At 37.6% G+C, this 26,521-nt stretch overlaps 3 protein-coding genes across 4 annotated transcripts; all 3 read left to right on the plus strand.

Moving 5' to 3' along the window:
* Nucleotides 1-342: 342 nt before the first annotated feature.
* LOC111483493 (cell number regulator 6-like) lies at nt 343-3,568 on the plus strand. 2 transcript variants are annotated; one of them, XM_023129737.1, is made up of 5 exons: nt 343-678; nt 848-955; nt 1,670-1,784; nt 2,397-2,665; nt 3,186-3,568. In XM_023129737.1, exons 2-5 carry the CDS (start codon nt 848-850, stop codon nt 3,411-3,413), a joined length of 720 nt encoding a protein of 239 aa, XP_022985505.1. In that variant the 5' UTR covers nt 343-678; the 3' UTR covers nt 3,414-3,568. The 2 variants fall into 2 exon arrangements, with proteins under 2 accessions (XP_022985505.1, XP_022985504.1); XM_023129736.1 differs by having other exon boundaries at nt 346-575.
* A 1,939-nt stretch (nt 3,569-5,507) lies between these two features.
* Nucleotides 5,508-15,677, plus strand: LOC111483465 (structural maintenance of chromosomes protein 2-1-like). The gene is made up of 22 exons (XM_023129695.1): nt 5,508-6,120; nt 6,498-7,178; nt 7,340-7,483; nt 7,588-7,878; nt 7,971-8,156; nt 8,230-8,394; nt 8,483-8,542; nt 8,880-8,942; nt 9,038-9,129; nt 9,373-9,469; nt 9,947-10,063; nt 10,201-10,419; nt 10,875-11,015; nt 11,084-11,251; nt 11,333-11,517; nt 11,729-11,822; nt 11,889-11,977; nt 12,102-12,327; nt 12,892-12,966; nt 13,235-13,878; nt 13,968-15,317; nt 15,404-15,677. The coding sequence occupies exons 1-20, from the start codon at nt 5,803-5,805 to the stop codon at nt 13,352-13,354; spliced, it is 3,531 nt and encodes a 1,176-aa protein (XP_022985463.1). The 5' UTR covers nt 5,508-5,802; the 3' UTR covers nt 13,355-13,878; nt 13,968-15,317; nt 15,404-15,677.
* A 7,055-nt stretch (nt 15,678-22,732) lies between these two features.
* On the plus strand, nt 22,733-25,978 carry LOC111483467 (MDIS1-interacting receptor like kinase 2-like). The gene is made up of 2 exons (XM_023129697.1): nt 22,733-25,354; nt 25,434-25,978. Exons 1-2 carry the CDS (start codon nt 22,807-22,809, stop codon nt 25,739-25,741), a joined length of 2,856 nt encoding a protein of 951 aa, XP_022985465.1. The 5' UTR covers nt 22,733-22,806; the 3' UTR covers nt 25,742-25,978.
* The last annotated feature ends 543 nt before the right edge of the window (nt 25,979-26,521 follow it).

Genomic DNA, 26,521 nt, shown 5'->3' on the forward strand with positions numbered 1-26,521 from the left:
TAAGTATGTCTATTTAGTTGTAAATAATATTACTTTTTCACATTAAAAGTTGTATGGGGTGATGCTGAAAGGTATAGAAATTCAGTTACGGGACGTTGCAAATTATAAGGACAAGACATTGTGTAATTAGAATACAATATTTCTAACGTATATCTCGAACGTTACAAATTTTTTAAGTTCAACGTGTTAAGTGAGAATTCAAATTTTCAATTTCATCAATGATATACTTTAAAACGAATTAGTTAAATATAATAAAGATTCAACCTTTGAGTTGATATAATCAACACCATTAAAAAAAATGGAATAATTTCCAAAAATCTCCGCGAAACATAATCCGGGCGGTTCGGGGAGTGATGTCTACCACGTACCCGCCCATTTCACTGTCCAAAACACATACGCATCGAATTTGATTACGTCGGTATTATATTTCCGTTTTTCCTACAAGTCAAAGGGAAAATTGTGGATCAGTTGACTCTTCAAGGTCACTGAATCTCGGGGGAAATCAGATCTTCGATAATTAAGCGGGCATTTCCGCTGAAGATTCGTTGGGCGAGTCGATTTTCTTGCCAGGCTTGGTAAGAATCTTTACATCCTTTTGTTTGGTGTTCTTCACCTTGATCTTCGCATTTTTCACACTCCCAGAAAAAGATTAGTGGAAGGGTCGAAATCGTTTCCAAGGTTTGATTCTTATACGTTTGAATATAACTCGTTTCTTCCCCGTTCTATGGATCCAATGCATTTCAAGAGATGGAAGAATGTTGGATTGGATGCAAGTTACTTACTATTTGCAGAATAAATTACGGGGTTTATGATCTATCGTTTTTCTTTTGTTGGTGGACGATCTTAGATGGGGGATGGGGCTGCGCCTTCGCGGTATGTGAAGTTGAAGAAAGATCAAGCGCCTTTAGAAGATATCAAGCCGGGGGAGCTTAACCAGCCCATTGAAGTTCCTCAGGTTAATTGATACATTTCTAGGAATTATTTTTGCTACTGCTTCTTTTTGACAGTTCTCTCTGTTGATTCGAGCTTTTCTGTTGTTACATTAAGATTTTGTAGTTTCTTCTGTAGATCCAATTGTGAGTAGATTCATTGTTCTTGAAGTTGTGCATTTTGATGTAAAAGTTCCCTAAGAAATATCATTGAAAATGTAGAATTGGTATTTTAATAGTGAGAGAGTATCATAAATTCAAGGAGCCTAGGAGGCAATGATCAAAGGAGAAAGCTACATATTTAAATGTTCTTGAGGTTATAGGTTCGAATCGTGGGCTTTTTTTGATACGTTAAAAGTTGCAGGGTAAATCAGCTGTTAAATAAGATTGATGAATGTTAAACGATGGAGGAAGGCTAAAATTCGATGATGTTCGCTCCTTGACTATTGATTGTGTGTCGATAATGTGCTAACAACAACATTCATACTTGTTAAACTGTTCGTTTTTTAGATATCGGTGAGGTTGTTTAAGTGGTGTCTCTAGGGATATACTCAATAGAAGCTTACATAGCAATGAAACATCTTTGATTTTCTTGATTTGCTACTGTTTGACTTCTTTTTATGCATACTATGATTCCTGTTTAGATACCATATTCTTGTGCTAAATATATTATGTGTATGAAATTTTTATAATTTTGGTAGTAACCTTTTACTATTGCAATTTCTCTGGATGAATTTCAGTTAAATGTAAGAAAATGCAACGAGTGTGGACAGGCGCTACCCGAAAGCTTCGAGCCTCCAGCGGATGAACCTTGGACAACTGGGATTTTTGGCTGCACTCAAGATCCACAAAGTTGTAAGTTTCCATATATATAGCATTCTTCTTAATCTATGGTTTTCAGGTGGGATCTTGGTAAACGGCTTTGCAGTATGATAATGACTTGTGTTTCTGAACATCTAAGACTTACAATTACATACCTTGTCAATGAATTATAGTAATAAGCCCACCGCTTGGTACACCGCTCAATGAACATCTAAGATCTCACAATCCACCCCCCTTGGCACACCGCTCGGTGTCTGGCTCTGATACCATTTGTAACATTCAAAATCTACCGCTAGCAGATATTGTTCGCTTTGGCCCGTCAGTCTCATGATTTTAAAATGCGTCTGCTAGGGAGAGGTTCCACACCCTTATAAGAAATGCTTCTTTTGGACTGAAGTCCTTTTTGTAGTTAGTGTCGGACACCTCATTTTTTGGTGAGACAATTCGGTTTCTTACCAAAACAAATTCTTAGGAGTGGTTACTGAAACTATGAATTCTTCCTAGTTCCCTTAGCTTCCTGGTTGCTCTCTTTCCTCATCTAGCATGCATAGAACATTTGGGAAACCTTGTACATGTTAAAAATTGAAACTTCTGCAACTCTACTATTGGTGCTGCTCGTTTCACATGCCTATTTTGCGTATACAGGTTGGACTGGACTGTTCTGTCCATGTGTTTTGTTTGGGCGCAATGTCGAAAGCTTGAGAGACGACGATATGGACTGGAGAAAGCCATGTGTTTGTCACGCTATACTTGTTGAAGGTGGCATTGCCTTGGCGACGGCAACTGCAGCATTCCATTGCATTGATCCAAACATGCCTTTTCTCATTTGTGAGGGATTGTTGTTTACCTGGTGGATGTGTGGCATATACACTGGACTCGTCCGCCAATCTTTGCAGAAGAAGTATCATCTTAAGGTAATATTCAGTGTTGATTTATTAACTTGACAATCTGTGGTTACAGACACCGAAAATAACCAGATTCTGACTAATGGATACTATATGTTTTCTGTGAGATCCCATATTAGTTAGATAGGAGAACGAAATATTCCTTAAAAGGGTGTGGAAACCTCTCCCTGGCAAACATGTTTAAAAACTGTGAAGCTGACTACGATATGTAATGGGCTAAAGTGGACAATATCTGCTAGCGGTGGACTTGAGCTATTACAAATGATATTAGAGCCAGACACTAGATGGTGTGCCAGCGAGGACGCTGGGCTTCTAAGGGGGTGGGTTGTGAGACCCCACATCGGTTGGATAGGGAAACGAAGCATTCCTTATAAGGGTGTGGATAACTCTCTCTAGTAGATGCGTTTTATAATCATGAATCTGACAGCGATATGTGACAGGTTACAACAGACAATATCTGCTAGCTGTAGGCTTGAGTTGTTGCATTTTCGCACATGCAGTTTGTTAATCGTAGTATTGCTGATTGCAGAACTCCCCATGTGATCCTTGCATGACACATTGCTGCCTGCACTGGTGCGCGCTTTGTCAAGAACACAGGGAGATGAAGGGACACCTAGCCGATAACTTTGTGGTGCCAATGACGATCGTGAACCCGCCAGCCGTTCAAGAAATGAAGTCGGAAAATGATGGTGAAGGCACCACATCATCTTCAAGCATGGGGAATGGGCAAACCAGTTTGGAAATGCAGGCTTTGTAGATCCCCTCATGGATACATTAGATTGTTTCAGCGAGCTTCTCTGAGACTCAGACCACCCCAAGAGTGTAATGAACTCGTTGAGACCTTTCAATTTGTATCTTAAATTTTCTCCAGATATTATATAATTAAAAATATGAAATTATAAAAGAAAAAAATTTAAATAAAGTAAAAAAAAAAAATATATATTTGAAGTAATTGAACTTTGAAGCTTAATAAATTAGTAAATTAGTGGAAGCTCTACTAATCATGGCCATTAAAATATTAATATTCAAATTAAAAAATTTGTCAAGTAAAACTAATTTTTATATTTATCTAAATGCAATAAATTCTTATTAAACTATTTTCCGTCGAAGAAAATAATAAAAAATAAATAATATTTGTTTATACGTCTCTGTATAAATACAACTCTTTTTTCATTTACTCTGGTTTATTGAAGAGTAGTTGCAGATGGCGAGAGATACCCTTCCCTACGAATTCGGCGGCGGCGGCAAGTCTTGCAGCAGTCCTTCGAATTACGATGTCGTCGGAGACATCTTTTTCGGTAAGGATGATATGAAAGGATACGTATGGGATGAAGTTTTCACTGAAGAAACAGTTCGATTCCTGGAAACAGAGTCCGCCGTGGAAGTTCTGAGAAAGAGAAGCAAGAGAAGGCTAGAAACGTTCAAATGCTTTGAGTTCTTGAAGTTTCTATGGTGTTTCAAATTCTAACTCTCTCTTTTTATTTTTCGTCTTTGTAGATCGATTAAAATGTCCATATTGATTGATGATTTTCGGCCTTTTTTGCTTTCTTTCTTCTTCCTTGCTCGATCTCGATGTTGATTCATCGAACTTTTCCGAGCACGGATTTGTAATTAATTAGAATTGTGATCTCTGTATCCTCCAATCTTAATACCTATAGAGCTTCAGATGTAATCTCTTCCTGTTATTTCGTGTTTGGATCTGTTGCAATAGGATTTATGATTTTGTTCTGTGCAATTTTCTCGGAATCCGAACAGTGTTAGGACAAGCAAACGATTCATAATTTAGGTCGATAAACTCGAATCGTTTGGAAAGTAAATTACGTTTTGATTTGATGATGGAGTTTTTGTTGAATGCATAAACGTGACTCAAACTTGTTTTAATTTACAAGGGATATGTTAAAATATTGAATTTAGTGTTGCAGAGTTGAACACTTCTCTAACTCTATTATTCTCTTTAAATTAAACAATATATAATATTCCTTCAACAAAAACAAGGAAAAGCATTTGTTCTTTTGTAAATGTTAGATGGGGATAGGGAAGCTTTACCCTGCAATCGTCGGTGCATTGGGCTGTGCTGGTGCTTTCCAAGTTAGATTCCAAACAGCTTATCATATTCCTCTTTCCTCCACTCACTTTGTATGGATTAATTTGTCTATGAATCCCTTGAAACTGACCATGCATTTCTGAGCCACAATAATCCCAATAATGTCAAAATGCTTGTTTGACTTTCTCTTTCATTTTCATGAGTATAATATTTTCTACGTTGAATATAAGCTCTCGTAGCTTTGTTTTAGCCTTTTCCAAAAGATCTCTTATCAATAGAGAGAATATTTTTTTATTATAAATCTATGATCAAATTATAGGACTTTCATCATCCAACACTTATAAATCCATCAACCCTTTAATTAGCTACGCAGAACTCTCTCTCAACAATTTTCAACCGTTATATCAGTTTTAGATGTATTTGTATTTTTTTTTCTTCCTAATGGTAGAAAATTCTATTTATAAAAATTAATACATATAATTATATACTCCCATACCATCTATGGATGCAGAGATCCAAGACCTTTTTAAAATTTTTAATGTTTTTCTATTTGGGGAAAATTTAATAAAAATTATACGTTTTCTTTTTAAAAATTGTCTGGTTATTTATGTAAATTATCTATTCCAGAAAATAACTAAGCTTCCAAAATATTTGGGCCTCAAATGGATCCAACATGGATGCAGGCTGCGGCCCATAAGTCTGATTAAAAAAAAAAAAAACGGAAATAATTGCGGATGAAAAATACTTAAAATATAAAAAAGCTCCTATTTTCTTTTTATTTATTATATTTTTTGAAAAATGGGGACGATGAAGAACTGAGCGATTTCCCGCCTTCGAGAGTTCTCTTCTTTTATATCTCGCCCGGTCGATGGAGCAAACTTCAGATATATTTCACTTCGAAATTCTCCCACAACTCTCTGAAAGCCCAGAGCTCTAGGGTTTCTACCTCCGAATCCGATTAACTAGCGTTTGAACAACCCTTCTAACAATCTCTGTTAGGGGTTCTTTCAGAATACACCGTTTTCGTTTTTCGAATTTGAGTGTAATCTGGGTTTTGAGCTTCTGTGACCTGTAGCTGTAGCCTTCCCTGTATCTGGGAACGATGCACATCAAGGAAATCTGTCTGGAGGGGTTCAAATCCTACGCGACGAGGACCGTTGTACCGGGTTTCGATCTTCACTTCAATGCAATTACTGGGCTTAACGGTTCTGGAAAGTCCAATATTCTCGATTCGATTTGCTTTGTTCTGGGAATTACCAATTTGCAGCAGGTTCGAGCTTCGAATCTTCAGGAGCTAGTGTATAAGCAGGGGCAAGCGGGTATTACCAAGGCAACTGTGTCGATTGTGTTCGATAATTCTGAGAGGAAACGGAGTCCACTTGGTTATGAGGATCACCAGGAGATTACAGTGACCAGACAGGTGTTGTAACTTTGTAGCTGCTCTTTATGTTTTTTTGTTTAAATATTATGGAATTTTGTTTTTTCCGCTAGTTGATTTTTTCGTTACTATTGCCTCAGTTTAGTAGTGGATGGTAAACAGACTGTCGATCAACGTCTACAATTTCTTGATTATTTGCCGCACAGATGCTGCGGTTCATATTTTTCCTTTGGAATTTCTCATTAACTAGCTTAGCCGTGCGGAAAATTTAGATATTAGTAACTTATACACCATTCAACTATAGTTTCCTGTGTTTATAGAAAGTAAGGAAAAAAAACACGGTTATCTCTCAATCAATGACTCTTCTTTTGTCAAATTATAAAATTTGATGTTTGTAGCTAATTTTTCACATTGTACAGATTGTGGTTGGAGGGAGGAACAAGTATCTGATCAATGGGAAGCTTGCGCAGCCTATTCAAGTTCAAAATCTTTTCCACTCAGTGCAGCTTAATGTTAACAATCCACACTTTCTGATTATGCAAGGCCGCATCACCAAAGTCTTAAATATGAAACCGCCGGAAATTTTATCTATGCTTGAAGAAGCTGCAGGTACAAGAATGTACGAGACAAAGAAAGAGGCTGCTTTGAAAACACTTGACAAGAAGCAAAATAAGGTAGATGAGATCAATAATCTTCTTGACAAGGAGATACTGCCTGCTCTAGAGAAGCTGAGGAAAGAACGAATGCAGTACATGCAATGGTCAAATGGCAATGCTGACTTAGATAGGCTTAAGAGGTTTTGCATAGCCTATGAATATGTGCTGGCTGAGAACGTAAGGGATAATGCAGTTAGTCAGGTAGAACAAATGAAGGCAAAGATTTCAGAGATTGATGACGGTACAGTAAGGATGCAGTCGGAAATAAAAGATTTGGAGACAAAAATCACCACATTGGTTGCAGAAAAGGAAGCCAATATGGGGGCTGAAGTAAAAACTTTAACAAATAAAGTAGATCTGCTATCTAATGATCTGATTAGGGAAACGACTGTACTGGAGCATACAGAAGACACTCTCAAGGGTGAAAAGGAAAATGCTGAAAAGGTTTCTGGCTTACAATCTCAAACATGATTTTATATGTCCCATAAGCTTCTTGAACTTGATTGAAATTCTTATATAGTTATCTTTAGTTCATATGGAATTTCACATCTTTGGCTCGTTATTTAGATAAACGTATTCTAATTTCTAAATGTGGGTTTTGTTAGATGATTAGTAATATAGAAGATTCAAAAAACTCTGTGGAAAAGAGAGCCTCTGCTGTTAGTAAGGCTGAAGAAGGAGCTTCTGATCTAAGAAAATCAGTTGAAAAGCTGACTAAGAACTTGGAAGATTATGAGAAAGAATATCAGGTAACCGATGGTTTCATGGGTCGATTGCATTATTGACACTTCATTTCTCGCACTCGACATTTAAATGTATGATTTAAGGGAAAAAAAAAAAAAAACTTGTACAGGGAGTATCAGCTGGCAAGGGAAGTGGAGATGAGAAGAAATGTCTTGAAGATCAACTAGGCGATGCTAAAGTAGCTGTTGGGAGTGCTGAAACCGAACTAAAACAATTGAAAACAAAAATAAGCCATTGTGAAAAGGAACTTGCGGAGAAAACTAAGCAATTATTGTCAAAGCGTGAAGAAGCTATTTCTGTAGAGAATGAGTTAAGTACTAAAAGAAAAGATGTAGAGAATGTCAAGCTTTCGTTGGAGTCTCTCCCATACGAAGAGGGCCAGTTAGAAGCTTTACAAAAGGCCAGTGCTATTTCTTTGATTCTTTGTACTAACTAATTAATGCATCGATATTGATTTGATTGATCATCATGTTAACCTATATCTTTATGCAGGAACGTGCATTTGAAATGGAGAGAGTACAAAAGCTGAAAGATGAGATACGCAACCTTTCAGCACAATTAGCTAGTGTTGAATTCAAATACCGCGACCCTATAAAAAATTTTGATAGGTCAAAGGTCAAAGGAGTAGTTGCAAAACTTATCAAAGTAAAAGATAGTTCTGCAATGACCGCCTTAGAGGTAGATTGTTATAAATGTTGCAATTCATAAATATGTACTAGAATATGTGCTCTCAAGTTAAGTGAATATGCAGGTCACTGCCGGTGGAAAAATGTTTAATATAGTTGTAGACAATGAAAATACTGGAAAGCAGTTGCTTCAGACTGGTGATCTTCGGAGGAGAGTAACAATTATACCATTGAGTAAGATACAATCTAATCCCGTTCCCCCAAGAATTCAACATGCTGCTGTCAAATTGGTTGGTTACTTAACTTAGTTCTCTTCACAGTATTGGCATTCTAAGTTCGCTTATTTAGATCTTTTTTTTCAATCGGTTACCTTTTTAGGTTGGGAAGGAGAATGCCGAACTTGCACTTTCTTTAGTTGGGTATGAAGAAGAATTGAAGGTATGCTTAGACTTTTCCTTTTTATTGGATGTGGTTATAGCCTTAAATTGTTGATATATGTTGGCGTTTCTTTTCTGTGAGATCTTGATCAAGGGAAAGATGATTTAATAGATTGTTGGGAAATAAAGGGAATTTTATGCAGTTGAAGTTTGATATAGCAACCTGGTTGTGGTTGTATGCAATAATGATGGCCATTTCAAGTTTGTACTAGAAATGTTTTCTTTTTGTAGCAAGATACGGATGAATGGACTTGGTTGCAATTGTGCTTTTGGTTGTTAGGGAACTTTTGTTTTCTCAATGCAAATAACGAGTTTCTCTAAATTGGTGCGCATTGTAGAGTGCAATGGAGTATGTATTCGGTTCAACCTTTGTTTGCAAAAATATTGATGCTGCAAAAGAGGTATGTTAATTAGTGTCCATGCTGAGAGAATTGATGTGTTCTTAGAGAAAATAATAAGTCTGCTTATAGCCTTTTTGTTATTTATCAATCTACAGGTTGCTTTTAATAGAGAAATTCACACCCCAAGTGTTACACTTGAAGGTGACATTTTTCAGCCGAGTGGTCTATTGACTGGAGGAAGTCGCAAGTATACCTCTAAACTCTCTTTTTCTGTTTATAGACTTAGCATGAACATTAAAGATTATGGATATGCAAAGTAAACAGGTGTTTCTTGCCTACTTAAAACCTCTTGATTAGGTTCAGGGAACGCCGTATGCCCTTGACCTGGGTATATGTTGAATAAAAATAGCATATTTGCCTTCAAGCTTTAATTGCTCAGATACTTCCAAAATTTGAACTCAGCTTGTTAAGCAATTATCGCTCTTGACAGGGGTGGTGGTCAATTGTTGAGGCAGCTTCATGATTTGAAAGGGATGGAAGCCGAACTTTCCATGCATCAGAAAAAATTATCTGACATTGAAGCAAAGGTACGCTGTACAGTTTTTCTCTCGACTTTTATGGAAAGAAAGAGATATAAGCAAGCCAACTAGTAGGATTTCTGCAATATCTTTCTGAAGTTCATTGGTTGCAGTTTATACCATTTCTTGGTTTTAAGAACAATAATGTCAATGGGTAATACATGGTTTTATTACATGATACACGAAGAAGGAATTTCTTAATGTAAACAAACAAATATAGACTGCTTTGTCTTCGTATTTTTCTGTCAAAATTGCTCTTTATTCACAGGGGAAAAAAAACTCAACGTCCAAGTGTATTTATAAATTATTTGTCAAGTTATCTAACTATTACTTGTTGAAGGCTGCACAATTTTCATGCATTTCTTGTGGTTATTTAAAATTATTTCAGTACTTCTTTGTGGCGGAATACTTTTGGAAAATTGAATGGTGTTCTGGTCAGCTACCTATTTCAAAATTCTTAATGTTTAAATTGTTTTTTTATGTCAGATTTCAGAGATCCTTCCACTCCAAAAAAAGTTTACGGACTTAAAGGCGAAGTTAGAGCTTAAAATGAATGATCTCTCGTTATTTCAGACAAGAGCAGAGCAAAATGAGCATCATAAGGTTTTATCACTTTTGACCTCTTTATATAAGTCTAATGTTTGGAATTATGTTTAGATTGTAATTTGATGCTCGAATCTTTTTTATCTTGAACTCAATTTGTTTTGGCTTTTTATTCTGTTCTCTTGGTGTCTTTTAAGCTTGGTGAATTGGTGAAGAGGATTGAGCAGGAGCTTGAAGAAGCAAAAGCTACTGCCAAAGGAAAGGAACTTGAATATAAGGATTGTGTGAATGCTGTTTCGTTGCTTGAAAAATCAATCAAAGAGCATGACAATAATCGAGAAGGAAGGTTAAAAAACCTTGAGCAAATGATTAAGGCGACGAAATCTAAACTGCAGTCATGTTTAAAGGATTTAAAGGTACACGGCTTCAGTAGAAATAACCATTCCTGACTTTCTCATTGAAAATTGGTAATTAAGAATAATATCGTGTTGAATACACGCCCTCCTGTACGCATTTCTTTTATTTTTTTATTAGATTCAAAATTTTGCGCTCACTTGGTCAAGTAAAAAATTTCACAAGTGACGAGATAGGTATAAAACTGAATAACTATTTAGAAGAACACAAATATTACAGGAAAATGAAATACTTCATCCAGACACCTTCATATGCTCATTGTAGGGTTTGAGGCGTATGTAATATGGAAAATGTTTTGGGGGAAGCCACGCACCTTGGAATTCTATTCTTCTGGCGATTCCATGATAGCTAATTGTTGATGTATATTCCGATAATTTATTAACAACTGTGCCATCACTTTGTCAGCATGGTGTCTAACTTATCATCCTTTTTAACACATGGTCCTACTTGCTTTTAGGGGCATGAAAATGAAAGGGAGAAGCTTGTCATGGAAATGGAAGCTGTTGTACAAGAGAAGGCAACATTAGAGGCTCAATTAATTGCTATGAAAACACAAATTAACAATTTAACCTTTGAACTAGAAGAAAAGAGGGCCAAGGTATAAGAAAAACCTTTAGCTCCCTGAAGTTGAGAGAAATTATTGTTACCTGATTCTCTCCATTGCAGGTACTTTCCATAAAAAGTAAAAATGATCTGGCTCAGTCTGAGCTCGATGCAGTCCGTTTGAAGATGAAGGAATGTGATTCCCAAATCAGTTGCATTGTCAAAGAGCAGCAAGAACTTCAACATAAACTTAGTGAAATGAGTATTGAGAAGAAGAAAATGGAAAATGATGTATAATACTTAATATCGTATTCATTCTAAGGTAATCGAGTTGACACTATCAATAAACAATACCTTCTGTTTTTATGTTAGGTAAAACGATTACAGATGGAAAGGAAAGATTGTTCTGTTCGAGTGGACAAATTGGTTGAGAAACATGCATGGATTGCATCTGAGAAACAGCTATTTGGAAAAAGTGGAACTGATTATGATTTTGAATCACGTGATCCTTGTAAAGCTATAGAAGAACTTGAAAGACTGCAGGCTCAACAATCCAGGTGAGTGGCATGGCTTAGAAATTCAAGTTTCAAATATTACTATTTAAATGGCTATCCTAATTTTTTTGGGCATATTGTGCATGCTTTTGCACTTATGCAACACCGATCTTGATAGATGCTTAACTGATTGTTGTGAAGTTTGAAAGATTATGCTAAAATCGTTACCACCCTACTGTCACTCCCTCTAAACTTTTCTCTTTTGCATATGAAGCCTTGAGAAAAGGGTGAACAAGAAAGTAATGGCAATGTTTGAGAAAGCGGAGGATGAGTACAATGATTTGATGTCCAAGAAGAACATCATCGAGGTTAGTTTCATCAATTATGCATACATTTCCTTGTCTTCATTTTACTAACTAAATTCTCTTTTTTAGAACGATAAATTTAAAATAAAGAAGGTGATCGAAGAATTAGATGAGAAAAAGAAGGAAACCCTGAAAGTTACTTGGGTAAAAGTTAACAGGTGAGTAGAATTGTGTAGATCGTTTGCTATCTCATTTTAGTTCATTCTTGTCCATTTTCTTCCCCTGTTTTCCTCGACTCAAATAAGTGGACTGAGCATCCTGTTTGGTATTATCTTTATACAGTGACTTTGGTTCCATTTTTTCTACATTACTACCTGGGACCACGGCTAAATTAGAGCCTCCTGAAGGTTGCAGCTTCTTAGATGGTCTTGAAGTACGAGTGGCATTTGGCGGTGTTTGGAAGCAGTCATTATCAGAATTAAGTGGCGGTCAACGATCTTTGTTGGCACTTTCTCTAATTTTAGCATTGCTTCTCTTCAAGCCAGCACCACTTTATATCCTGGATGAGGTTCGTTCGATTTTCTTGACTGTGGTTCTTTGTAAAATGCACTTTAAAATTTGATCAACGTATTATGTTTTTTATTCGGGATCTTTGTTTGGAAATTTGATGGAGACTAGCTCCGGATTACACCGGATGATTTACGCCTCTTTTTAGCACCTTTCCTTGACCTCGTTTTGAGCTAATTAAGATTACTGTGAGCTCTATCATCTGTGTCCTTTTCTCTCCTTTCTTTGCTGCTCTCCCTTTTATCCCCTTTTTCTTGGGGTTTGGGAATAGGTGCTTGTATGTTTAATATCTCACTCTGCTGTACTTCTTAGGTCCCAAAAGGGTAACAAAAAGAAAGAAAGAGATGATCAAAGGGTTGATTGGAATTAATGGGATAATATAAATTCTTTTTTGAATATCTTTTTTTTATTATTTACAGCGCAGCTGGAAAGTGTCATGATAAGACATTTTTTTTTTCACTTTTAGTTTAATTTGTTTTACTCACTTCTGTCCCTATATATAGGAGAACATCCTGTCCTCATCAAATTGATATGCAACCATCATTGTGTGTTCCTTGATTTTCAGGTTGATGCAGCCCTTGATTTGAGCCATACACAGAACATCGGGAGGATGATCAAGGCTCATTTCCCACATTCACAGGTTTCTTTAATTTTCTCGACACTCATCTCATTTATTATTTTTTTTGAAACATGTTTTCCGTACAGTTGCATTTCAAAATAAAAGGCTAATTGGTTTACTAGCCATAAAACAATCAAAATATGAGAATTAAGATGGGATGACTTCTAGCAGGATGAAATATTATTGAAAGAAAAGATTCATATCAGTAATTGTGTGAACTGTCGGCTCATTTTGATCCAAGCAGACAATGTTATTGTTGCTTATCCTTTTCATTCTTTTGATCCAACAGTTCATCGTTGTTTCACTCAAAGAAGGCATGTTCAACAATGCCAATGTACTTTTCCGGACCAAATTCGTAGATGGTGTTTCCACTGTTCAGAGAACTGCTACTGCTAAGCAAAACAAGTGATCCTTGTACTGTACAAGATCTTAGTCCCTTTTACTTCTTTCTTATTTCTGTGGAACAAATGACATTTTTATTGTTTTTCATCAAACCCATTACAATGATATGTAAATTATTGCTAGAAATTTCTGAACATATTAAACGAAAGTATATAGACGGCCGGCTTCATTGACTGAGTAACACAGGTTGGTGAATTTTCCTTGGAAAAATATAAAAGTTGGTGATGACCGCTAGTGGTAAATCGCCAAACGGTCTCCGAGTCAAAAAGTGTTGTGGAGACCAAAACTTTGAAATCTGTTTCCTTGAAAGTGAAGCCCTCCCATTAGCGTATTGGGTTAGCCAATATATATACCCACCAAAGTCTCTTTAATTCCACACACAATTTTGAGCTTTGTACAATCACAAACCAATGGCTTCACCTACAGCTTTGGTTGCTTGGAAGAAGGTTGCCTTCTTGGCTTTCCTTCTTATTGCTGTCAGTGTTTCTGCAAGAGAACTTGCTGGGGCTAACATTGTCACTCGCACAGCCCGTAAGTCCGTTTAAGCTTTTGAGTTGACAAGTGATTTAACTGTGTTCTTTTCATGAGGCTTTTATCACTTTTTGTGTTCGAGTGAACAGGTGAGATGGCGACGGAGCGCAATGGTGTGATAGGAGGCAGCAAATTAATAGCTCGACAATTGGATACTGCTTGGAGAGGACATTATTCTCCTCCTCCTCCTCGTTCTCCTCCTCCTCCTCCTCCCCATTCCTCGTAAGGGCAAGGTCTTGAGGTCTGTTAGTGTATTTTATCTTTAGTTACTCTTCTTTGCCCTTTTGGTGGGTTTGGATAATAAGGATGTCTGATCCACAAGTTTTATGAATTTCTTTTCCTGCAAGGTTGTGGCCTTTAAAGGCGTGGTGTGTGTGTGTCGTTGTAGTTAAATTCAAGCTTAATAATCAGAGTTTAATAGCATACTACTCTTGTTGTTTACAGTGTTTCTATTTTGTAATTACTTATGTCAATGTCAAACACACAAAAATATGCAATTTTATCACTTAGAGTGAGCAGTGAATACAAAGAAAGAAAGAAAGAAATGGCCGACTTCCTTGACTTCACAGCCCAAGTCGACGGAGGTAAGTGGTAGGTAGGAAACAGTCGGACCACCTGCCAACCTTGGCACTCTTATTCTTCACCTTTGTCCTCTTCAAAATCGGAAGACGAGTAGCCTAAGGGGCATGAAATTACAACTCCTGCACTTCCTCCTCCTTTTCGATGACTGATCTCACTACACTTAGAGCTTAGTGGTAAATATTCGCCCTTAAGAAGTAGAGGGCCAAATATACCAACCAATAGCTTCCCAGGCTCAAGATTTGTACCAAGGATTCGAAATCCTGGTCCGAATTTTGGGCATGAGATATTATCAATGTATCAGAGCGGTATCTCTTTTAGTAAAATGTGGCTCAGGGACGAACCAAAACGAAAGTTGATAGGCATGTGACACTTGAGGAACGAAGGGTAAGGAAATCACGAATGAGAGTGATCCGGAGGATAAGATTACTAAGAAAGAGTTAAAAGAATTGAAAATCACTATCTACCGTTTATAAAAACTCTAAATTAAGTACATTGCACGTTGGTGACCACAGGAAAAAAAAAAAATCTAGAGTAGTGTGAGGCCATGAAACCCGAGTGTCCACCACTCAAAATGGCCGACATGTTTGACTCTTGGAGCTCACGAGTGGAAGTGGAAGTAGCAACAGCCACAGCCACAGCCACAGCGCCGAGCTGAAGTCTTGTAAGTTGGGGCATCTTAAATATAAGTAAACAAAGTTAGGCCTTGAGCTACCTCCAAAAGCTTATTAAAAAAATGGCGTCCCCCAGGAGGATCCGGATTTCCCTTCTCTTGAGGCTGCTTTTCTTTGCTTTGCTTCTCGTTGCCTCTACTGCCTCTGCAACCAACAGCAACCCTTTACTCGACAATCCTCATTCTCGTAAGTTGTCTGTCTTGTTTCCCATCATTATTGTCTCTGATACGTAGCACTAGCATCCATGGTTTCATGGTTTCAATTGGTTTCAGGCAAAATGGCGATGGAGTACAGAGAGGTTGGGAAGGGTACATCAAAGAAACCGACTGCTGATGATGTCCCATGGGGAGGAGGCTATGTTCCTCCCATATTAAGCAACCACCCTTGATACCTCATTTGTTTGGATCAGCTCTAAGTTCTTCTTTTTGTTGCTGTTCTTGTCTTTTGGGGAGCATCCCATCCAATCTTATGTTCTTCACCCTACAATAACTTTTATGTTTCTCTTTTCTTTTTTATTTTAATGAGACGTTGTATTACATAACAAAATCTACATCATTTGTGAACATATTCTTAAAACAATGCCATGGACTTAACAAAAAAATCGTTAAACAATTACAAAAATAAGGAAGGGAATAAACAATGTCTTGGTCTATTCCAAGAGCTACATGGAACAAGAAAAATGCATATACCCTAATTTCTATTCTATGGTCGTCAGGATGATATTGTCATCAGTGTAGAGGTACCTTTCCTTTATTTGAAAATGAGAGTACACGTGGCTGGAGTATTTTAAGAAATACCTAGTAAGCTGACTCCAAAAAAGTCGAGTATTACATACACAAACAATGATGAAGGGACCTATCCTTCCATAAAATCATTTCCTGTCTTTGAACTCTACTTTGCAAATCTAGGCCAAAAATTGGATGTACAGTACTTTTCTATTTACGACCCACGTATGCATACATGGACCTACCAGATAGGCATATATGTACCCCTGAGCCTACCCTTCAGCTAGTACACGCTAAACCACGGAAAAGTGGAGTGGATTGGAGTGGAGTGTTGCCCACATTTGATTTTTAAATTATTTCTAAAATTATGTTAGAAATAATTTTGCACATTATATTTTGTTAATGATTTTTAGCCTTGAAATTAGTGAACAATAAGTAGATCACATTCAAAAGCTTCAATTATTAAATTATGAGTAGACCAAGTGGAGTAGAGTGTTGCCCACTTTTGGCCACAATCCTTGAACCCATTGTGGAGACTTCTTTCAAAGAGGTTAGGTGGAAATCTTAGCACATCTTCTCACCATCTAATCCTTTCTTTTTTCAACTATTTCAGACGTTGTAACGTCAAATTCTTTTAAATATTTTTTATTACTCGTTTTCATTCGTACGTAAATTTTGTGTAACGGCTTAAACTCACCGCTAGCAGATATTGTCTTTTTTTAGTTTTTCTCTTTCAGGCTTCCCTTCAAAACTTTAAAACGCGTCTGTTAGTAAAATGTTTCCACGCTCTTATAAAAAGTGCTTCGTTCTCCTTCTCAACTAAGGTGGGATATCACAATTCACCCCCTATGGGGCCTAGTGTCACAATCACACTCTTGATGACAACGGACTTGCGATTGTGTAACACTCACTTTCCAACGACAAGTGAGCTAAGCCAATTTGCTCTTGCATTGCCTACGGCCAAACAACGTATGCTCGAGCCTCTAGCCTTGGTTTAAGAGAAGGTTTTAGAAAACAAGGGCAGAGAGAGATTTTCGAAAGATAGATTTTTGAAAGAGACGTTATATAAGCAAGTAAGGGAGAAATAACAACGACTCACAGTATATAACCTTGGACAGGGAGAAGTTGACAACTAGTGGTATCCTCCTATAGTACATTCTAAGACATTTCATGTCTGACAGGCCTAAACATGATATTTCTAAAACATCATGCTTCCTAGAAATACAAAAGTAAAACACTAGACTATGAAAAGACATAAAGGGTTTGACTTGTCATGGGCATGCGACCATGGGCAACACGCCTTGGGCGAACATGACCGTGACACCTAGCGTCCTTGCAGACACTTGTTCCTTTCTCCAATCGATGTGGGATCCCACCAAATTTATTCCTCTTCGGGGCCAGTGTCTTTGCTGGCACATAGTCCAATGTCTGACTCTGATATCATTTATAATGATCCAAGCCCACTGCTACCAAATATTGTCTCTTAAAATTTTTCTTTCTCGAGTTTCTCCCAAGATTTTTAAAATGCAGTCTAAAAACAAAGACGATCCAAAATTGGACCACTTTTTAAGCTTGGAAAGATTTGGTTTGTTCTTCTCAACTTGTAATAATATAATAATCCAATTTTATTCACCTCCAACCAATTCGTCAAAGTCAACTCCTCTGATATTAATGAACAAAGCTGGTCCTATCCGTCGGCCATTCGAGTCTATCACCAATTTTTTTTTTTAAATCTAAAATCTTTTTTATAATAATATCAACCTCCAAAGTTGGCTAATATCGTATAAAATAAAATTAAAAATAAAATTATTTATTAGTCAATAAATCCCTTTCCTAATAATTGTTGAAACTAATAATAGCTAATAATAGAATAGAATTTGAATTAGTTTCAAATTCAAATTCATTCACAAAAATCTCAACCGACTACGGAATCACCCTAGAAAATCTCAACCCACTCTGGAATCCCCTATAAAAGGACCTCCCTCCCCATCATTCAAATCACTCCTCCTCTCAATCTCAATTCAGTTTTCTGTTGTCACCAACAACTGGTATCAGAGCAATCTTGCAGCAGCAAAAATGGCAGCAGAAAAACAAGTTGAGAACTACGTTCAGCCGGCCATCCCGAGGTTCGACGGTCACTATGATCATTGGGCGATGTTGATGGAAAATTTTCTCAGATCAAAGGAGTTCTTTGATATGGTGGAAACAGGTTATGAAGAGCCAAATGAAGGCGAGGTACTCTCAGCTGATCGACAGCAACTGTTGGCAGCATCGAAGTTGAAGGACCTGAAGGTCAAGAACTATTTATTTCAGTCCATTGATAGGACTATCTTGGAAACAATGCTTCAGAAGAAGACATCCAAAGAAATTTGGGACTCTATGAGGAGGAAGTATCAAGGCTCAACGAGAGTAAAACGTGCTCAACTACAGGCAGTTAGGAGAGACTTTGAAATTCTCCAAATGCAAAAGGGAGAAACAGTGAATGATTATATTGGCAAGGTTATAAGTCTTGCAAGTAAAATGAGGATGCATGGTGGTTCAATCACAGATGTTGCGGTCGTAGAAAAGATTTTGCGATCACTAACACCAAAGTTCGATTACATTGTATGCTCTATCGAAGAAGCAAACAATGTCGAGGAAATGCAAATAGATGAACTCCAAAGCTCCCTGTTAGTACATGAGCAGAGACTCAATCGTACAAGTGCAATAGAGGAGATGACAGCCTTAAAGATATCCACACCAAGTGAAATTTCAAGCTCTAGAGGTAGAGGGCAAAGAAGAGGCAGAGGTCGTGAGAGAGGCAGTCGAGAAAGAAGTGAAGATGTTGGCAGGTCAGCAGACCTAGTCAGAAACGATTATGACAACAAAGGCAAGAGACACTTTGACAAGTCTAAGGTGGAATGTTACAGATGTGGACGCCTTGGACATTACAAAAATGAATGCTATACCAGGCTCCAAAAGGAGAAAAGAAATCAATCCAATTTTATGGAGAGAAGAGAAGAAGAAACATTATTAATGTCATTCCATGCTATGAAGGTTGCAGATCAAGGTGTATGGGTCGTAGACTCTGGATGCAGCAATCATATGACAGGTTGTAAGGAATTCTTCTCAACTTTAGATGAAAATTTTCATACTACGGTCTCTCTTGGCAACAATTCATCTCTCCAAGTGATGGGGAAAGGAACCGTAGATATCAAGACTAGAAATGGCTTTGTAGAGTCTATTTCTAATGTATTCTACATTCCTGATCTGAAGGCCAACTTACTTAGTATCGGTCAGTTACAAGAAAAGGGGTATGTGATCACATTCCAAAATGATGAATGTGAAATTTATGACTCCAAAAGAGGATCGATTGCTAAGATGAAGATGACCACCAACCGTCTATATCCGTTGACGTTAAATATCGTTGCCAAAAGTTTGATGGTGAAGAAAGAAGATACCACTTGGCTTTGGCATTTTAGGTATGGTCATCTACACTTCAAAGGATTAAAGACGTTGTCCTCAAAGAAGATGGTAACTGGGTTGCCAGATATTACTCCACCAATGGAAATTTGCGAGAGCTGTGTTGTAGCAAAACATGAAAGAAACTCTTTTCCATCCGGAAAATCAAGAAGAGCTCAAGCAATTTTGGAGTTGATTCATTCAGACATATGTGGTCCCATCTCTCCTGCATCAAATGGTAACAAGAAATATTTCATGACCCTCATCGATGACTTTAGTCGAAAAACATGGACTTATTTCTTGCACGCCAAATCAGAAGCCTTTGACTACTTCAAAAAATTTTGTGCTACTATGAAAACCGAAACTGGAAGAAGAGTCAAGGTTTTAAGAACTGACAGAGGTGGAGAATTCTGCTCGAAAGAGTTTATTCAATTTTGTGAAGAGAAGGGCATACGGAGGCAATTAACAACAGCATATACACCACAACAAAATGGTGTGGCCGAAAGGAAAAACAGGACCATTCTGAACATGGTTCGAAGTTTACTAAATAAAGGAGAAGTCCCGAAGGAATTCTGGCCAGAAGCTGTTGTGTGGTCCGTTCACATTCTCAATCGGAGCCCTACCTTTTCTGTTAGAGACATGACTCCACAAGAAGCATGGAGCGGAAGAAAACCTGCAGTAGACCACTTTAGAATCTTTGGGTGCATAGCATATGCACACGTTCCTGATGAGAAAAGGAAGAAACTTGAGGACAAGAGTTCGAAGTGTGTGTTCCTTGGAGTAAGCGAGACCTCTAAGGCATACAAGCTCTACGATCCTTTGACAAAGAAGGTGGTGGTAAGTCGTGATGTAGTCTTTGACGAAAATAAGACTTGGACATGGGAAGAAAAGATCACTGTGAATCAGCAGATTCCTGTAGATCTTGAAGAAGAACAAACTGAAGCTCCTATTCAGCCTCACTATGAGCATGGAGAAAGCTCATCACAAGCTCAACAAGAAGAACCAGTAGAAGAAGATCATGATCAAAATCAAAGACATCCAAGAACAAGAAAAAGACCAATCTGGATGATTGATTATGAGATGGATTATGAATCAAGTGATAGTGGTTATTTTGCATTCTTTATGGATAGTGATCCAATTGTCTATGAAGAGGCAGTAAAAGAGAAGAAATGGAAGGAAGCTATGGACAGTGAAATCAAATCCATAGAGAAGAACAAGACTTGGGAGCTCACTGATCTTCCTAGAGGGCAGAAAACAATCGGAGTAAAATGGGTTTTCAAAACCAAGTTGAATGAAAATGGTGAGGTGGATAAGTACAAGGCGCGACTTGTTGCAAAAGGATATAAGCAAAAGTATGGAATTGATTATAAGGAGGTATTTGCACCAGTGGCACGTCAAGACACTATCAGGCTCATAATTTCTATTGCAGCACAGAAATCTTGGCCTATTTATCAACTTGATGTGAAATCAGCCTTCTTACATGGAGAGCTTCAAGAGGAAGTATATGTGGAGCAACCAGAAGGTTTTGTTCAAAAAGGCAAAGAGGAACAAGTATACAAGTTGAAGAAAGCTTTGTACGGTTTGAAGCAAGCTCCGAGGGCATGGTACAGTCGCATTGATTCTCATTTTGAAAAGATGGGATTCACTAAATGCCCGTATGAACATACGTTGTATGTGAAAACTGAAAAGGGAGGTAACATTATCATTATTTGCTTATACGTTGATGATTTAATATTTACTGGCAATAATGAAGAAATGTTTGAATTTTTTAAGAAGAGCATGATGAAGGAATTTGAAATGACAGATCTTGGCTTGATGAGATATTTTCTTGGAGTAGAAGTTACTCAGACTCCCGCAGGTAACTTTATCTGTCAGAAGAAGTATGCTCAAGAATTACTTGAAAGATTTAAATTGGATGAGCGCACATTTGGAACTCCATCAGAATTGGGCTTAAAGTTGCACAAGGACATTGACGGGCGAGAGATTGATAATAGGTATTTCAAACAAATTGTGGGAAGTTTGATGTACCTAACTTCAACAAGACCAGACATCATGTATGCGGTTAGTATGATAAGTCGTTACATGGAGCATCCAACGGAAAAACATCTCAATGCAGCAAGAAGGATACTTCGTTATGTGAGAGGAACCTCTGATTTGGGGGTATTCTACAAAAAAGGAGATGATCCGAAGATAGTTGGCTATACAGATAGCGACTATGCAGGTGATATAGACGATCGTAAAAGTACTTCAGGAAGTATTTTCTTGATGAGTTCAGGAGCTATTTGTTGGTCTTCAAAGAAGCAACCTATTGTAACACTCTCAACGACAGAAGCAGAATTTGTGGCAGCAGCAGCATGCTCGTGCCAAGCAGTTTGGTTAAGAAAAATGCTTGAAATTCTTAATCAGAAGCAACCAAGTACGACGGTTATATATTGTGATAATATGTCAACTATTAAGTTGTCTAAAAATCCTGTGTTACATGGAAGGAGCAAGCACATCGATGTTCGATTTCATTTCTTGCGTGATTTGTGTAAAGAAGGCATTATTGAACTCAACTTTTGCCGAAGTGATGAACAAATCGCAGACCTATTCACAAAGCCCTTGAAACAACCATTGTTCGAGAAGCTCAGAAGAAAGATGGGGATATGCAGAATCCGAGATGTATATCAAGAAGATGAAATGAAGTCCTAAACTGATTTCGCAGAATTCAGTTTAAGGGAGGGTGTTGAAACTAATAATAGCTAATAATAGAATAGAATTTGAATTAGTTTCAAATTCAAATTCATCCACAAAAATCTCAACCGACTACGGAATCACCCTAGAAAATCTCAACCCACTCTGGAATCCCCTATAAAAGGACCTCCCTCCCCATCATTCAAATCACTCCTCCTCTCAATCTCAATTCAGTTTTCTGTTGTCACCAACAATAATCACATTTGTTGAAAATTATAATTTATTTCCATGGCTTTTAGAAAACCATTTCATTCACTTCACTCACACATTCAACGATCATATGGTTTATTGTCAACTTGGAATTTAATTTTCTAGAAATTTCTGTTATTCCCCCTTCAAATTTCCCTTCAATATTTAAAATAATTAAACGTTCAACTATATATATGTATATTATTATCTTTATAACGTCCTAAGTTCTTAGATTTAGCCAATATTATGGATAAAATATATTTTAGTTTCTTGAAGAACGGTTAGAACACAACCAATACACGTGATTTAATTTTAAAATAAAAAAGGCAAATTAGTTGTTTGAATACTTAGAACAATACAGAATCTAAAGTAGAGAAGACAGCGACTTGAAAAGGTGGTAACCTGGTTTGGTCGTTTTATCCAAAAATTTCTAAATCTGCACACTGTTTCTTTTCTTTTTTCACATTGAAGACTTCGAAACTTGGAAAAAAAGGTTGAATTTTTGATCCATGTTCATCAACCCAGTTCGTTTCTTCTATATATCTTCACGATATCTTTCTGCAATTCCCAATTGGGAGCTTACAACTATGGCTACTCATAGCCAAGCCCGACAATGGTGCTACTCTGTTTCATTTACTCTGTTTCTTCTTCTCTCTGTTGAAGCCATTGACGCCATATCCATGGAAGCTGAAGCTCTTCTGAGATGGAAACAGAGTCTCCCTAAGCAATCGATTCTTGATTCATGGGTTGTTCCTTCAAACTCGAGCTCCTCTGTTTCAAACCCATGTCAATGGCGGGGCATTTCGTGCAATAAACAGAGCAGCGTCGTTGAAATCAAGCTCGACAATACTGGTTTAGTTGGTACTCTCGATCACTTGAACTTCTCTTCGTTTCCAAATCTCCTTCGTCTTGATCTCAAAATCAACAATCTTACTGGTGTGATTCCCCCCTCCATTGGTGTTCTTTCAAAGCTTCAGTTTCTTGATCTTTCCACCAACTTTCTCAACAGTACTCTGCCTCTGTCTCTCGCGAATCTCACAGAGGTTTTTGAGCTTGATGTTTCTCGTAATTCCATTACTGGGTCTTTGGATTCTCGTCTTTTTCCAGATGGGTCTGGTAATTCCAAAACTGGGTTGAGGAATTTGAGGAATCTTTTGCTTCAAGATACTCTGCTTGAAGGCAGAGTACCTGAAGAGATTGGGAATATCAAGTCTTTGAATTTGATTGCTTTTGATAGGAGCCAATTTTCAGGTCCAATTCCTCAGTCTTTGGGTAATTTGAGTAACTTAAACGTTCTTCGTCTCAATGACAATCATTTCTCTGGAGAAATTCCTCAAAGTATTGCAAATTTGAAGAACTTGACTGATTTGCGTTTGTTCATCAACGATTTATCTGGTGAAGTGCCACAGAATTTGGGAAATATGTCATCTTTAACTGTTCTTCATCTTGCTGAAAACAATTTCATAGGTAGTTTACCTCCCGATGTCTGTAAAGGAGGGAAACTCGTAAATTTTTCAGCTGCATTCAACGGTTTTACCGGTCCAATCCCTATGAGCTTGAAGAACTGTCCTAGTTTATACCGTGTTTTGATTCAGAGTAACAACATTACCGGATCATTGGACCAAGATTTCGGAGTGTATCCAGAGCTTAATTACATCGACTTGAGCAACAATCAGTTCAATGGAAATCTTTCTCCAAAATGGGGAGAATGCAAAAACTTGACCCTTTTGAGGATCACAGGCAACAGGGTTAATGGCGAAATCCCAAATGAGATCACTCAGTTGGAGAATCTGGTAGAGCTCGAGCTATCGTCGAATAATCTCTCTGGATCGATACCGAAAAGCATCGGAAACTTGTCGAGCCTATCGGTACTTGGATTACGAAACAATCGGCTTTCTGGGTCGATCCCTGCCGAGCTTGGAAGCCTCGTGAATTTAGCACATCTAGACCTCTCCATGAACATGTTGAGTGGATCAATCCCTTCTGAAATAGGCGACAGTGTCAAGCTGCAATATTTAAGCTTGAGCATGAACCAGCTGAATGGCTCAATCCCATTTCGAATAGGAAGCCTTGTGACCTTACAAGATTCACTAGATCTAAGCCACAATTCATTAAGTGGAGCCATTCCTTCCCTTTTGGGGAATCTTCGAAGCTTGGAGAATTTAAACTTGTCTCATAACAATCTTTCTGGATCAATACCAGATTCATTGGGCAACATGATGAGCTTGGTGTCTATTAATCTATCCAACAACGATCTAGAGGGCCCTCTTCCAAGTGAAGGCATCTTCAAAACAGCTAAATTAGAAGCTTTTAGTAACAACAGAGGATTATGTGGAGATTTGAACGGTCTCCCACGCTGCAATAGTCCTGTGATGACCGACTATGAAGAAAAAAACAGAGAGAACAACCTTGTAAAGGTTCTTGTTCCATCTTTATTGGGAGTACTTTTAGTATCTATTGCAATCTTTGGGGTTGTTTTTTGTATCCTTAGAAAGAAAACCAGGCAAGATCCCGAAGCGAACATGACGAGAGTGAGGGAGAAAGTGTTTTCAAATATTTGGTATTTCAATGGTCGAATCGTGTATTCCGACATAATCAACGCGACGAACGAGTTCGACGACGAGTACTGCATAGGGGAAGGAGGATCAGGGAAGGTTTACAAAGTGGAAATGCCTGGAGGTGAGGTGTTTGCAGTGAAGAAGCTGCATTCTTGGGATGATGAAAAGGGGTATCAGAATCAGAAGAGTTTTGAGCATGAAGTAGCTGCTTTGACAGAAGTAAGGCATAGGAACATTGTTAGGCTGTATGGATTCTGTTCTAGAGGTGTTCATACGTTTTTGGTTTATGATTATATTGAAAGAGGGAGTTTAGCTCATGTTCTGAGTAGAGAAAAGGAAGCAAAGGCGTTCGAGTGGTCGAAGCGGGTCGAGGTCGTAAAAGGCATTGCACAAGCACTATCTTATCTTCATCATGATTGTCGGCCTCCGATTATACATCGCGACGTAACAGCTAACAATGTCGTGTTGGACTCTGAGTTTGAAGCACATCTTGCAGACTTTGGTACGGCGAGATTCTTGAAACCCGATATATCTCGTTGGACGACGGTTGCTGGCACTCATGGCTATGTTGCCCCAGGTGAGATTTAATGTTCTTCGAGTTTAATTTTGTGTTTAATAGATTCTTTAACTAATTAGATGAACTTCAAATGTGACAGAGCTTGCATACACTATGGTGGCGACTGAGAAATGTGACGTTTATAGCTTTGGTGTTGTGGTGTTTGAAGTTTTGATGGGAAAGCATCCCGGAGACGTAATTCTATCGTTGCATTCTTCACCTGATTATAAAGTTGAGTTGAACGATATCTTAGACTCTCGTCTTGTGCTTCCTCAAGACAAGAGAACAATCAGTGACTTGAGTTTGATAATGAGTCTAGCAATTTCGTGCTCCCAAAAACATCCCCAATCACGACCAACTATGCGCAATGCATGCCAATTGCTGGAGCTACAAGCCGAAAACAAGTAGTATTTTGAGATAACTTAATCAGTGAAGTCTTCATAGCGGCCGATCATCACAAGTTTGTTTCATAGTTTAGCTTGTGATTGTTATTTGGTGATCTTAGTCTACGAGCATTTATCAAATTTGATGCATTATTATTTTCAAAAGAGTTGTGTATATAACGCTTAAACAATTGTGTTGTAAGAGTTTTTAAGAGAAAATTATGTAATTAAGATGACATGATTGATTGTTATTTTAATAGCATTTTTAATGAGTTCGTTTTCAATAATAACAACATATTCAACATTTTATTTCACGTTTTTCTTCAAGATTTTAAAAACATGTTTCTTAGGGAGAGGTTTCCACACCCTTTCGGGCTTACAAAGAATGCTTCGTTCTTCTCTCTGATTTGGGATTTTACAATCCACCCCTTTCAGAGTTCAGTGTTTTTGTTGCACTCGTTCTTTATCTCCAATCGATGTGGAATCTCACATTACTCCCTCTATGATTCTCCACCCTACGAGGGGAGGATTTTCATGAGGCCTCGGTCTCGAGCGTTAAAAGATTATATCTAGTTATGAGTATTGTATGAAGGAGGATAGTAGTTGATCAAACTGCAAATCAATTCGAACATAGTCCATTCACTAACTACCATCTCAAAAGATTAATCCAAATAATTATAACGGACTTTGATAAACAATATTTTAATATCGAGTTGGTGAACCTTTCAAACCAAGTAAGGAAATTAAAAGGCAGTCATTGTCAAAAAAAAAAAAAAAAAAAAAAAAAAAAAAAAAAAAAAAAAAA

The sequence above is a fragment of the Cucurbita maxima genome, unplaced genomic scaffold (assembly GCF_002738345.1).
Source record: "Cucurbita maxima cultivar Rimu unplaced genomic scaffold, Cmax_1.0 Cma_Scf00008, whole genome shotgun sequence".
NCBI lineage: Eukaryota > Viridiplantae > Streptophyta > Magnoliopsida > Cucurbitales > Cucurbitaceae > Cucurbita > Cucurbita maxima.

What these genes read in the sequence shown, in the direction of transcription:
- LOC111483493 (XM_023129737.1), top strand. Translation starts at nt 848, where the DNA reads ATGGGGGATGGGGCTGCGCCTTCGCGGTATGTGAAGTTGAAGAAAGAT. An exon ending in AGCCCATTGAAGTTCCTCAG is followed by an intron (nt 956 to 1,669) that starts GTTAATTGATAC and finishes GATGAATTTCAG; the next exon opens with TTAAATGTAAGAAAATGCAA. An exon ending in CACTCAAGATCCACAAAGTT is followed by an intron (nt 1,785 to 2,396) that starts GTAAGTTTCCAT and finishes TTGCGTATACAG; the next exon opens with GTTGGACTGGACTGTTCTGT.
- LOC111483465 (XM_023129695.1), top strand. Translation starts at nt 5,803, where the DNA reads ATGCACATCAAGGAAATCTGTCTGGAGGGGTTCAAATCCTACGCGACG. An exon ending in CTGCAGGCTCAACAATCCAG is followed by an intron (nt 11,518 to 11,728) that starts GTGAGTGGCATG and finishes TTGCATATGAAG; the next exon opens with CCTTGAGAAAAGGGTGAACA. An exon ending in CTCATTTCCCACATTCACAG is followed by an intron (nt 12,967 to 13,234) that starts GTTTCTTTAATT and finishes TTGATCCAACAG; the next exon opens with TTCATCGTTGTTTCACTCAA.
- LOC111483467 (XM_023129697.1), top strand. Translation starts at nt 22,807, where the DNA reads ATGGCTACTCATAGCCAAGCCCGACAATGGTGCTACTCTGTTTCATTT. An exon ending in TCATGGCTATGTTGCCCCAG is followed by an intron (nt 25,355 to 25,433) that starts GTGAGATTTAAT and finishes CAAATGTGACAG; the next exon opens with AGCTTGCATACACTATGGTG.